General features: G+C 43.3%; 1 protein-coding gene across 7 annotated transcripts in view; it reads left to right on the top strand.

The window, feature by feature from the left end:
* ANK1 (ankyrin 1) overlaps nt 1-12,628 on the top strand; it is a 167,780-nt gene that overhangs the window by 93,290 nt on the left and 61,862 nt on the right. For all 7 annotated transcript variants that reach the window (XR_015750336.1, XM_087969895.1, XM_087969893.1 and 4 more), the window contains exons 6-14: nt 502-687; nt 3,809-3,907; nt 5,256-5,354; nt 6,118-6,216; nt 7,817-8,014; nt 8,540-8,638; nt 8,780-8,878; nt 11,094-11,192; nt 12,395-12,592. Coding sequence is in view for 6 of the 7 variants with exons in the window: in XM_087969895.1 (XP_087826021.1) it covers nt 502-687; nt 3,809-3,907; nt 5,256-5,354; nt 6,118-6,216; nt 7,817-8,014; nt 8,540-8,638; nt 8,780-8,878; nt 11,094-11,192; nt 12,395-12,592 (1,176 nt within the window). In the remaining variant the exon portion in view is untranslated. The remainder of the gene's footprint in view (nt 1-501; nt 688-3,808; nt 3,908-5,255; nt 5,355-6,117; nt 6,217-7,816; nt 8,015-8,539; nt 8,639-8,779; nt 8,879-11,093; nt 11,193-12,394; nt 12,593-12,628) is intronic.

Below are 12,628 nucleotides of genomic sequence, written 5' to 3'. Positions count from 1 at the left end.
CAGGACTATCTGGGAGTGGGGTGCTGCCTCCAGAGCCTTTGGAGTCTGGCAGCAGTGAGGCAGAGGACCCAGGGGAGCCTGTTCCCAGTGCGCGTGTGCGCAGAGCTGCTAGAAGGCAAGAATAGCTCAGACAAAAGGGAGTAAGGCTAGGAGGTGATTGCCCCTCCCCCAGGGTATAAAGGAAGTGCAAAGGTAGAGAAACCTTTGCAGGAAGCAAGGTTGTTCATTCTGTTCAGATTAATCCTTGAAGCTCTGTGTGGACTTTGTACTTCAGTTGGTTTTCTATAGTTCATTTGGGACGCTAGTTGTTGGCAGCAATTCAAAGGAGAGAAAGATGAGTGCTTATCTTGAGGGACTGTTTGGGACTCCTTACGGGCTGGGAATGAACATAATTCCCAGCGTTGAAATAAAACAAGAATTGTTTGGACTAAGCGTCTCAGGAAGCCTTGGTCAAAACGGTTGGTCTCTGCCTGTTTTCTTACTTTCTTCAATCTCTGGCAGGATGGCTTTACTCCCTTGGCAGTGGCTCTCCAGCAGGGCCACGAAAATGTGGTGGCCCACCTGATTAACTACGGGACGAAGGGGAAGGTGCGCCTCCCGGCGTTACACATAGCTGCCCGCAACGATGACACGCGAACAGCTGCCGTGCTTTTGCAAAACGACCCCAACGCCGATGTCCTTTCCAAGGTCAGCTGGCCGTACCTAGGGAGATCCATGGGTCAGGATGGGAAGGGGAGGATCCTGGGCATTTGTGGGGGGCAGGCTTTAGTTGGGACTACTTGGGGGGGGAAAGTATGTTCTATCAGTTAGTCTTAACATGGAATGGAATAAATAGAGGATAAAATAGAACATAGAAAATAGAACATAGAGTAGAGTAGAATAGAGTACAATAGAATAGAGAATGAAAGAATAGAATAGAATAGAATAGAGAATGAAAGAATAGAATAGAATAGAATAGAGAATGAAAGAATAGAATAGAATAGAATAGAATAGAATAGAGAATGAAAGAATAGAATAGAATAGAATAGAATAGAATAGAATAGAATAGAGAATGATAGAATAGAATAAGGAATAGAATGGAATAGAATAGAGCAGAGAATGTAATGAATAGAATAGGATAGAATAGAATAGGGAACGGAATAAATAGAATAGAATTAGAACAGAGAATGTAATAAATAGAATAGAATACGGAATGGAATAAATAGAATAGAATAGGGAATGGAATAAATTAGAATAGAATAGAATAGAATAGAATAGAATAGAATAGAGAAAGAAAACAGAATAGAAAATGATAGAATAGAATAGAATGGTAGAATAGAATAGAGAATCATAAAATAGAATTAGAATAGAATAAAGAAAGAAAGAATAGAATAAAGAATGATAGAATAGAATTAGAATAGAATAGAATTAGAATAGAATAGAATTAGAATAGAATGACAGAATAGAATAGAACAGAGGAGTGGAGTTTATAAGAAATATTCATAGTTTAGCCTATACATGCTATATGCTATCCGGAAGAGTTAGCTCACCTGCTGAATTGGTCTATAAAGCAGGAAAATGACTGATGAGCCAAGTGTGAGGTTAACATGTTAAAGGTGGTGCACTAACTTGGACTGAAATGTGATCAGATCGTTTCTTCTCTGGGCTTGGCCTGTTGTGAGAACGGGCTGACGTGAAATTTTATCGCATGAAATCAATGTGGATTATTGGGGTGGGCAGAGCCTGTTAAGCAAACAAAGCAATTCTGTGTCATTAGTCTGGACCGAGGGGTGTGTTATTGTGTACATTCAGTCACCTTACAGTTTTTTTCTTTCCTTTAAGAGAATGCCGAAAGAAAGTCTGGTGTTTTATAGTGGAATCTGAATTTAATGGATCATTTGGGGTGGGGGAGAAAGGAAATCTGAACGTACGTCTTTTGAATCGGTTTACATAATCCCCTCAATTATGTAATTAACACAAATGGCCTCCCTTGCAGGTAAAAGCTTACCTTAATGGACAAAATCCTTGATTTAATGACCCCTTAGCCTGTTGAATGAGGAGGTGATTCCAATGAAACATGGGTTTGTTGTTCCTCTTACACAGGTTAAACCAAGGATGAGTTGACTACCGTTCTGTTTGTTTAATCTGCGGCAATGGTGGTATTCTACCGATTCGGCCTGGTTCTACAGAGCCGGTAGCGGCAATGAGCAGCGGAGAGTGAACCCGTCCTCTCCACCTCTCTGCTGTTGGGCCACCCACCTGCCCAGGCTCCCATATTCACCTTTATTCCTGGCTTTTGAACCTCAGCTGCTTTGTGTGGCACAGAAGAGTGCCCCGCGGCAGCTGTTGTAGCGACCGGGACAGTGCAGGCTTGCAGGAGGCGAGTTGGAGAGAGAGAGAGAGACAGTGAGGGAGAGAGAAGGAAGGAAAGAAGGAGAGAGAGAGGGAGAGGGAGGGAGGGAGAGAGAAGACACTGCCAAGATAGGGTGTTCAGTGCTTAACCTTTTTCTACGCCTGTGCAAACTGTGCATTTGGTGCACATGCGCACACAAAGTGTGTGTACGCATGCCAAGTGCACCCGCCAAGCCATGCCCACCAAACGGGTGGTCAAACTTTTTGAATCCCACCGCTGGTCTGTGGAGTTGAGAAACTTTCAGGTGGAAGGAAGTCAGGGGTGGGATTCAACCAGTGTCACTGCCAATTCGGTGAGAGTGTGTTCTGAGCGTGCACACACGTGATGTGCACACGCACGCCTGACGCACGCTGTGCCTGTGTGTACAGCATTTGCAAAAGAACATCAGCTGTGCCGCCCGGACAACTGACGAGCGCTGTGCGCGGGTGCGCAGTGTTTGAAAAGCCTCTTCTTTCCTGCTTTTTCAACCTCAGCTGTGCCACGCAAAGCAGTTGAGGTTGAAAAAACAGGAAATAAAGGACAGCCAAGAGCCCAGGTGGGCCAAACGGACAACTAGAAGGTTGTCGCACCGAACCGATTCAGTGTCGGTTGCTTTTCGGAGCTACCGGTTCTGTAGAACCGGGCCGAACCGGTAGCATCCTACCCCTGAAGGAAGCGTTCATGGGCATTTGTAAGACGGGGGTCCCCAACCCTTGAGCTGCAGCCGGGCCATGCAAGAGGCAGGTGTGAGCACACCTCCATTTTCACGAGTGGCATGGACTTTCACGCATGAGTCCTCGCCGCTCATGAAAATGGAGCTATCTGTGTGCATCTGCTGCTTGCACGGAATTGTAGAAAGTTAGCACCCAACTCCTGTTAGAAGAAGGAAGTATTTTGGGAAATATTTAAAAAGGCAGAATATTATATTTCCCTAAAGGAGAAACATGTAACTACAGCCATAATAGAAATTGCCTGACACCAGTAGTTCAAAAAAAAAGGTGTGTGCCCAGGATGAGATGGATCTTTGAGAATGTTTTGAACTTTCTTAAGGCAGCAGGAGCTACAAAGCTCTTCCAAAGAGGGGAGAGGGCAACCAGTGATCCTCTGGGCAATGACATTAACCCTCTGGAGCGCTGCCACTGTGCAGTTGGCAAACCATACAGAGGTGCAGTATGTTAAAATACTCTCTATGGTGCAGCGGTAGAAGGTCATCAGCAGTTTTTCATCCAACTGTTGTTTCCTGAGAAGTCTCAGGTAGTCTAATCTCTGCTGGGCCCTTTTGACCAGGGCTGCAATGCGAGCACCCCAGATCAGGTCCTCTTTTAGGGTAACACCCAGAAACTTAAAAAACTGGCCACTTGCTCCACTCGGTCTCCATTTCTTACTGGCTGAGATCCTGGGGTGTTTGATTGCTCCCCCTTCTTTCTTCTCCTACAGACTGGCTTCACCCCTCTTCACATCGCAGCACATTACGAGAATCTCAACGTGGCCCAGCTTCTACTCAACCGTGGAGCAAGCGTCAACTTCACCCCCCAGGTACGTGCAGAGCCCGTGCTGATGTTGTAGAACTGAGTTTCCTAACCGTGGTAATTTCCAGGTATAGGGACTTCAACTCCCAGAATTCCCACAGCCAGCAGAGCCGTTTGCTGAGAATTCTGGGAGTTGAAGTCCACTCACTTTCAAATTGCCAAGGGGTGTGTTAGGCACGAACAACCCACACCTACAGAGGTTAAGCTAACTATTTTATTGATACAGGAGAATATTTGTAATTCAGGGTTGAAATGAGGAATCCTTGGTACTCTCTGAGCTTGGTTTTTGTTGTTGGTTTTTTTTGCAGACCTCATTATCAAACTAAGTAATATCATCAGTGCTAGTAAGGAGTGGCGTTTACTCTCAATTTATAGTCTAGTGGCTCAACTCTGTTGAGTTCAGAGCTCAAACAAACTACTTTATTATGTTGAGCCTATACTACAAGAATCTGCCCTGTGTGGCAACCTAGCCTTGGTAATAATTAGCTAAGGCTTCAAGGAACTTACAGAGTGGGTCAGTTCTAGCCCTTTTGTAATTCCACAGTGACTTCAAACGAACTCCATGTATGATCTCTCTTCCCTGCCAGGCTGGGGTTTTCCCAACAGGTTGGAAAACAGCATTGTAAAAGATGCTTTGAGTCTTATCCCCATGTAGGGTGGGAAAAACCCAAGTCCAGAACAGAACACCGGGAGAGAAGCTCTTTTTTGAAACTTTTAAAACTTTTTAAAAAATATCAGTAACTAAGTCCTTGTGTGCAGAAAAACAGTTTCCCTCCCTCCTTTGGAGTGCAGCGGATATAAGACATCAGAGTGAGCGAGCTACTGTTCGTAGACCTTGTGTTGATTTTTGGAGATTTTGGTTTCGTCAAGCAGGGAAGGAGTAAATAACAATAGCAATAGCGCTTAGACTTATATACCGCTTCACAGTGCCTTACAGCCCCTCTCTAAGCGGTTTACAGAGTCAGCCTATTTCCCCCCAACCATCTGGGTCCTCATTTTACCCACCTCGGAAGGAAGGAAGGCTGAGTCAACCTTGAGCCGGTCAGGATCGAGTTCCTGGCAGTGGGCAGAGTTAGCCTGCAAAACTGCATTCTAACTACTGCGCCACCACAGATCTCTACATCACTTCTTTTGCTGCTATATGGGAAACAATAGGTTTTATTTTAGGGAGGAGACAAGTTTATTGTTTTTTTGTTTTTTTTAAGAGCCAAAACGGATTCAGGTGCCAAGTTGGGTTGCCCAAAAAGAAACATGCAACCCCAAAATGTACTCTGGCCGTCAGGTCACCCAGGCTCCTGCAGTTTCCGGGCAGAGTTCTCGCCTCATTTCTTCCCTCTCTTTCTCTGCCCCCCTAGAATGGCATCACCCCACTGCACATCGCCTCTCGACGCGGCAACATCATAATGGTGCGGCTGCTGCTTGACCGGGGAGCAAACATCGAGGTTTGCACCAAGGTAAGGGAGCCAACCGGATGGATTGCGTGGAGGAGAATGGAACAGAGAGCTTGTCAAGAAGCAGAACAGCCCCACCCTTTGCAAGGATGTTGGCAAGGGAGATCCAGAGGGACAACTGAGGAAAGGAACACCTGCAGTTTAGGCTGTTTGTATGTGCGTTGTGGTGCTACCTGCAGGGACCAAAGGAGCAGAGCTTGTGTTGCAACAACACAACGTAGTTTTCGTTAGGTTGCCTTGGGTTCCGTGGGGCCCTTTGTTTCTCACCAAAGCCAGGGATGGGAAGCTAAAGAAAAGTGTCAGTATATTCACACAAGATCTCTAAGAATCTCTTAAGTTGGCGGCGGCGGCCAAAAAAGCCAACACGATCCTAAGTTGCACGAACAGAGGGATAGAATCAAGATCAAGTAAAGTATTAATACCACTCTATAAAGCCTTAGTAAGATCACATCTAGAATACTGCATCCAGTTTTAGTCACCTGGAGATTCTACCATGTTAAATGTTAAATTTAATCAGCAACAATGGGAAAATGGCTTTTTTTCTAGAATGTTTTCTCTCCTTTTTAGACATTCCGGGGCTCTCTCGGGGTCTTTCCCTGCGAGAAAAAAACTGGCACGGCTAAATTGTTTTGGGGTTCGCTCAAGATTGCTAGGTGCTTCCAACAGCGCTCAGTTGTTGTGCTAAGAACAGCATCGCAGGGTATAAAGCCTATAAAATAGGTATTTTATTCATGCCACGCCTTTTAAAGTGCTCCTGTTTCCACAGGATGAATTGACCCCATTACACTGTGCCGCCCGCAACGGGCATCTGCGAATTGCTGAAATCTTGCTAGATCACGGAGCACCCATCCAAGCAAAGACCAAGGTGAGAAGCCTGGAGAATAGATGGATGGATGGATAGATGATAGAAGATAGATAGATAGATAGATAGATAGATAGATAGATAGATAGATAGATAGATAGATAGATAGATAGATAGACAGACAGACAAGGAAGGAAGGAAGGAAGGAAGGAAGGAAGGAAGGAAGGAAGGAAGGAAGGAAGGAAAATCTCCTGTCCTGGACAAGGAATTGGACTAGAAGTATTCATAGGTCTCTTCCAGCTCTATGATTTGAAGGAAAGGGGAAAAGAAGGAGGGAAAGAAAGAAAGAAAGAAAGATAGAAAGAAAGAAACAGGAAAGAAAGAAAGAAAGAAAAAAAGAAAGAAAGAGAAAGAAAGAAAGAAAGAAAGAAAGAAAGAAAGAAAGAAAGAGGAAAGAAAGAAAGAGGAAAGAAAGAAAGAAAAAAGAAAAAAGAAAGAAAGAAAAAAGAAAAAAGAAAGAAAGAAAGAAAGAAAGAAAGAAAGAAAGAAAGAAAGAAAGAAAGAAAGAAAGAAAGAAAGAGGAAGGAAGGAAGGTTTCCTGGCCTGGACAAGGAACTGGACTAGAAATATTCATAGATCTCTTCCAGCTCTATGATTTTAAGGAAAGGGGGAAAGAAGGAGGGAAAGAAAGAAAAGGAAAGAAAGAAGGAAGGAAGAAAAGAAGGAAGGAAATATTACAAGCCCATCCCATTTGATAAAGACAAGACTCAATATTGTTCAAACCCATAAAAAATAATTATATATTTTTATTAAATAATATATTTAACAATATATTATAAAATATATTTATAATAATATTTTCTTGCTGTCTGGTTTTTCTGCCCAGATCCCATCCCAATAATGAAACATCATTGCCTCTTGCATGGTCTACCTGTCCAGGTAATAGCATCTACCTGGCTGCCTTAGACTTAGAAGAAGACTTAGAATAACTTTATTGTCCCTTTGGATGTACACTAATCCGGCATACATTAAAATGAAATTTCGTTGCATACAGCTCTCAAAAGATCACCATCTCCAATATACACTACATAGCCATGACAAAATAAATAAATACTTATATAATTATGCATATACCCACGTATATTATTATGTGACACAGAGAAACAACACAGTCTAGTCTGGATATATACATGTACATGCGAGAGAAAAGAATCTTGCGAATTTGCCAGACAGATGGTATAAGGGTGCAAAGCTGTTACAGAATCTGGTAGTCCTGCTAGAAATACTTTGAAACCCCCTCCCAGAGAGGAGCAACAGAAAAAGACCATGAAGTGGGTGTGTGGGTGTGTCTCTAACAATGCTTCGAGCTCTAAGTACAGAGTGCTTATAAGCAACATCCAGAATAATGGGAATCAAACTTCCTATAATCTCCACTGTCCCCACCACTCTCTGTAGTGACTTTCTATCTGAGGTGCTGCCACCGAACCAAACGGATGCGGTTTGTGAAAATGCTCTCCATCATGCCTCTAGTAAAAAGAGGCCAGGGCAGAAGGAGAAAGATGTCCTGTCCTCATCCGACGCAGGAAATGCAGATGCTGGTTTGCCCGCTTGCCTGTTCCCTAAGTGAGGCCATTCCATGCTCATCCTTCTATCCTTGTTCTAGAATGGCCTCTCCCCCATCCACATGGCCTCCCAAGGTGACCACTTGGACTGTGTGCGGCTTCTGCTGCAGTATAACGCCGACATTGATGACATCACATTGGACCACTTGACCCCGCTGCATGTGGCTGCCCACTGTGGCCACCACCGTGTGGCCAAAATCCTGCTCGAGAAGGGAGCCAAGCCTAATGCGCGGGCCCTGGTGAGTACAGGCCAGAGAAATTGTTCAGATTATTGCGGTGTAAATTCAGCGCCAGAAAAGTAAACACAGATGGCTGAGGCGTCATTTAACTTCTTTATAAACATATAAAGTAAATTTTACAATACCAGTTGTAGATTTCTCCAACATTTCTCCAAACTCAAACAGAAGCAGACATGTTACAGGTTCAAAGCAGAACAGAAACTCAGGAGCTCAGTTTCACTTTAGTTCAGCAGGCAAGTAAGACACACAGCAGAGGAAAGAAGCAGTTTCATCTTCAACAGACAGACTCAGAGCTTAATGTAGCTTCAGAGCTGCAGAGCTTAATATAGAGCCATGCCTAGGCTACTTCTAGTTTCAGTTTCCAAACAGTCCTCATTGGCTGACTTAAGTTGCTATGCCTGTTCACTGGCTGACCTTGTTACAAACATGCTCTATTCCAGTTCATGAATATACTCTTGATAGAAACAAGGTGAGGCCAGGCGGGTACCTGCCCTGCATTATTGGTTGGTCTCCTTTCCCCTGCAGAACGGCTTCACTCCACTCCACATAGCCTGCAAGAAGAACCACATCAGGGTGATGGAGCTTCTTTTGAAGACGGGGGCCTCCATCGACGCAGTGACGGAGGTAACGGAGTTCAGGAATCTACTGATTTCTGTAGAGCTGGCCTCAAGTAAATGACAGTTTCTAACTACGGTATGGAGAAACGGACGGAGACAAATGCCGAAGGTGGAATTCGTCTATGTTCTCTCATTTTTCTCTTGACAGTCGGGACTCACTCCTCTTCACGTGGCCTCCTTCATGGGGAACCTTTCTATTGTCAAGATCTTGCTCCAACGGGGAGCATCTCCCAATGTTTCCAACGTGGTGAGAAAAAAAATTACTGGCTTAACCAATCCACTATTTCTTTTCTTTTCTTTTTTTTATAAATATAGTTTATTAATTTTTACAATTAAAACCAGTCACAATACATACACAAATAAGCAAAAGAAAGAAAAAGAAAGAAGAGAGAAGAGGAAGAGAGGGAAAGAATTTTGAGAAAAGAAAGAAAAAGAAAGGGGGAAGAAAGAAAGAAAGCGGTTACAAGATAAAAAGTATTCACTATTTCTTTGGGACAATTTTTTTTTTAAAATTAACCTTTATTGAAATTTGAAACTTTAAAATACAAGTAAATTTAGAAATAACTTTTTACAAATCTCAATCTTCTTTGACAGTACCTTGGTTATATACATACATTTCCATACATTTCTAGTTATTCATATCCATATCCATATCTTCTAATCTGTACATTTCTTATTCCTATTATCTATCCATTGATACCAATTTTCCCAAACTGTGTAATATTCTGAGTCTTCCTTGTCCTTTAACTCTAAGGTAAGTTTATCCATTTCTGCGCAATCTATAAAATCTTTTGGATTACTAAACAATCTGTTGGTATAGTGACCCTTTTCCAGCATTGGGCGAGTGCAATTCTCGCTGCTGTAGTTATGTGTAAAATCAAATATTTTATCTTTTTAGGATACTTTCCTTTAATAATCCCCCAAAGAAACAGTTCCGGCTTCAATTCTCTGTGTAATTTTGTATAACCATTTTTTGTATTTTGATCCAGTACTTTTTAAATTTCTGGGCAAAGCCTTTTAGGCAATTTATCTTTGCTCTAGCTGTACATTCCAGGCATGGGTTTCATCCCATCTAGTTTTGGTAAGGGCTACAATGTCATGCTTAATCAATTCAATGAAGGAATTAAAGTCATCGGTTGACTTCATTGGTTTTAAAGTTTAATTAGTCAATTCATTCACTAATTAATTAAACCATTAATCAGTGGAACAGCTTGATTGGACAGCCATTTGTCCAGAATGGTAGAAGGTCTCCAGCTTGAACAGGGGGTTGGGCTAGAAGACCTCCAAAGTCCCTTCTAACTCAGTTATTCTCTAACCAAAAAACATCTTGAGAAGGGTCAAAACCACGAGAAAAATGAGGAAGGTATCAGTAAGATCTGTTTTAGGGCAGAAATGCACCAAAATGTCTTTTTTTTTTTCATCCTCTAAATATTTGTGAAATAGAACAGAATAGAATTCTTTATTGGCCACGTGTGATTGGACACACAAAGAATTTGTCTTGATGCAAATGCTTTCAGTGTACACATAAAAGAAAAGAGACATTCGTCAAGAGTCTAGAATCATAAGGTACAACACTTAATGATAGTCATAGGGTACAATCAGCAATCAAATCATACTAGGAAACAGTCAATATAAATCATAAGGATACAAGCCACAAAGTTACAGTCCTACAATCACAAGTGGGAGGGGATGGGTGATAAGGAGTGATGAGAAGATTAACAGTAATAGTAATGCAGACTTTGTAAATAGTTGGACAGTGTTGAGGGAGTTATTTGTTTAGCAGAGTGATGGCATTGGGGGAAAAAAAACTGCCCTTGTGTCTAGTTGTTCTGGTGTGCAGGGCTCTATAGCGTCGTTTTTCAGGGAGGGAGTTGAAACAGTTTATGTCAGGGATGTGAGGGATCTGTAGATATTTTCCCAGCCCTTTTTTGGACTCCTGCATTATACAGGTCCTCAATTGAAGGCAGGTTGGTAGTATTTTTTTTTCTGCAGTCCAAATTATCCTCTGTGGAGTCTGTGTCTGTCCTGTCGGGTTGCAGAACCAAACCAGACAGTTATAGAGGTGCAGATGATAGACTCAATAATTCTTCTGTAGAACTGGATCAGCAGCTCCTTGGGCAGTTTGAGCTTCCTGAGTTGGTGCAGAAAGAACGTTCTTTGTTGTGCTTTTTTTGATGACGTTTTTGATGTTAGGTGTCCATGTTAGGTCATGTGATATAGTAGAACCTAGAAATTTGAAGGTCTCTACTGAGGTGTGACCAAATATTATTTCTTTGACTTCCCAGTCTGACCCTGTGCAGCCTTTGGAGACGAAAGTGTTATTCAAAAAAAAAAAAAAAAAGCAGACAAGCCCTGTCATCTGAATTTCTCCATCTTTGGATTCTGAGGGAGGCTGTGGGGAATTTTTCTCAGCTCCAAATGTTCTCTGGAATGGTTTTTTTTTCCTTCTTCTATTTGCACAGAAAGTAGAGACACCCCTCCACATGGCTGCTCGGGCCGGGCACAGTGAGGTAGCCAAGTATCTTCTCCAGAACAAAGCCAAGGTCAACGCCACAGCTAAGGTAGGTACCTGTCTGACTTTGGGATCAATAAGTCACATTGAATGGATGGCTTTTTCCTTCTTAGTGGCTTCATGTAGGAGAAAAAACTGGTAGAGCTGGGAGGCGGGGTTAAACGAGTTATCTGCCTAGAATCGTTACATGGTCACAAACAGTTCAAGTCCAACCCGTCTTGAATTCCGTTGATCCTTATCGGGCACTGATTTAGTGTTGAAATTTAGCTGGCTAGATTTAGTTGATTCCCCCTTTGATTGGTGTGAGAGTAGGAATGGATTCCCAGAGGAAAAATTGCAGACTACAGGAACCAGAACTACTACTCAGGTGACCCTGAGGACACAGATAAACCTCCAAGTGGCCTCAACGACCCTCTAAAAGGATGCAAATGACCAGCTGTCTGCAAGGAGTATAAATCCTTCCCTTCCCCACCATCCTGTCAGAGCTGAAGAAGCTTCTTGGATGAGAAGCTAAACGTCTTCAAATAGAAAAACAAGAAAGTCCAGTTGCCTCTTGGAAAAAGGACCTTTGGGTCAACCATGACCTGGAGGATGAAGAATCTCTACAGAATTTTAGCTATACAATTTGGGAGGAAAACCCTTGGAATGGCGTGGAAGTAGGAATGGATTCCCAGAGGAAAAATGGCAGACTACAGGAACCAGGAGCAATAATCAGGTGACCCTGAGGACACTGATAAACCTCCAAGTGGCCTCAACAACCCTCTAAAAGGATGCAAATGACCAGCTGTCTGCAAAGAGCACAGATCCTTCCATTCCCCACCATCCGGTCAGAACTGAAGGAACTTCTTGGAGGAGAAGCAAAACGTCTTCAAAAGAAAAAACAAGACAGTCCAGTTGCCTCCTGAAAAAAGCACCTTTGGGACAGTTGACTAGATTCTTGTGTAAATGCTTGAGTAGGGGTTCCCCAACCTGTCAACTTGTGGATTTCAACTTCCAGAATTCTTCAGCCAGCCACGTCGCCAAGTTTGGAACCCCCTGGAATCATGAGATGCCTCGAAAGATGCATCATAAAGTTGTCCCCGTGTCCCCACAACTCCTTGGATTGAAACCAACCCGGTCCTTGTCTAGTGACTTCCTCATGCGAGACAGTTTCCGCGTCCTCCTTTGGGGCAGCGTGGGAAAGGCAGGCCGTTCAGGCAGGGCCAGGCAGCGAGCTAGGATGAGAAAAAGGTGTGTCTTTTCTTCTTTCAGGACGATCAGACACCCCTGCACTGTGCCAGCCGCCTCGGACACTGCGCCATGGTGAAGTTGCTCCTGGAGAGCGGCGCCGATGCTAACCTCTCCACAACTTCTGGACATACGCCGTTGCACATCACGGCCCGTGAGGGGCATCTGGATTGTGTTTGTGCTCTCCTGGACAAAGAGGCATCCCAAACTGCCATGACTAAGGTTGAGAAAGAAGGCTCTCCCCTCCCTTCCCTTCCC

The sequence above is a fragment of the Notechis scutatus genome, chromosome 7, assembly GCF_049901735.1.
Source record: "Notechis scutatus isolate UNSWTSFEM ecotype Mainland chromosome 7, rNotScu1.2, whole genome shotgun sequence".
In the NCBI taxonomy this organism is placed as follows: domain Eukaryota; kingdom Metazoa; phylum Chordata; class Lepidosauria; order Squamata; family Elapidae; genus Notechis; species Notechis scutatus.
The sequence above is the reverse complement of the archived record's forward strand: the minus strand, read 5'-3'. Positions and strand labels throughout refer to the sequence as shown.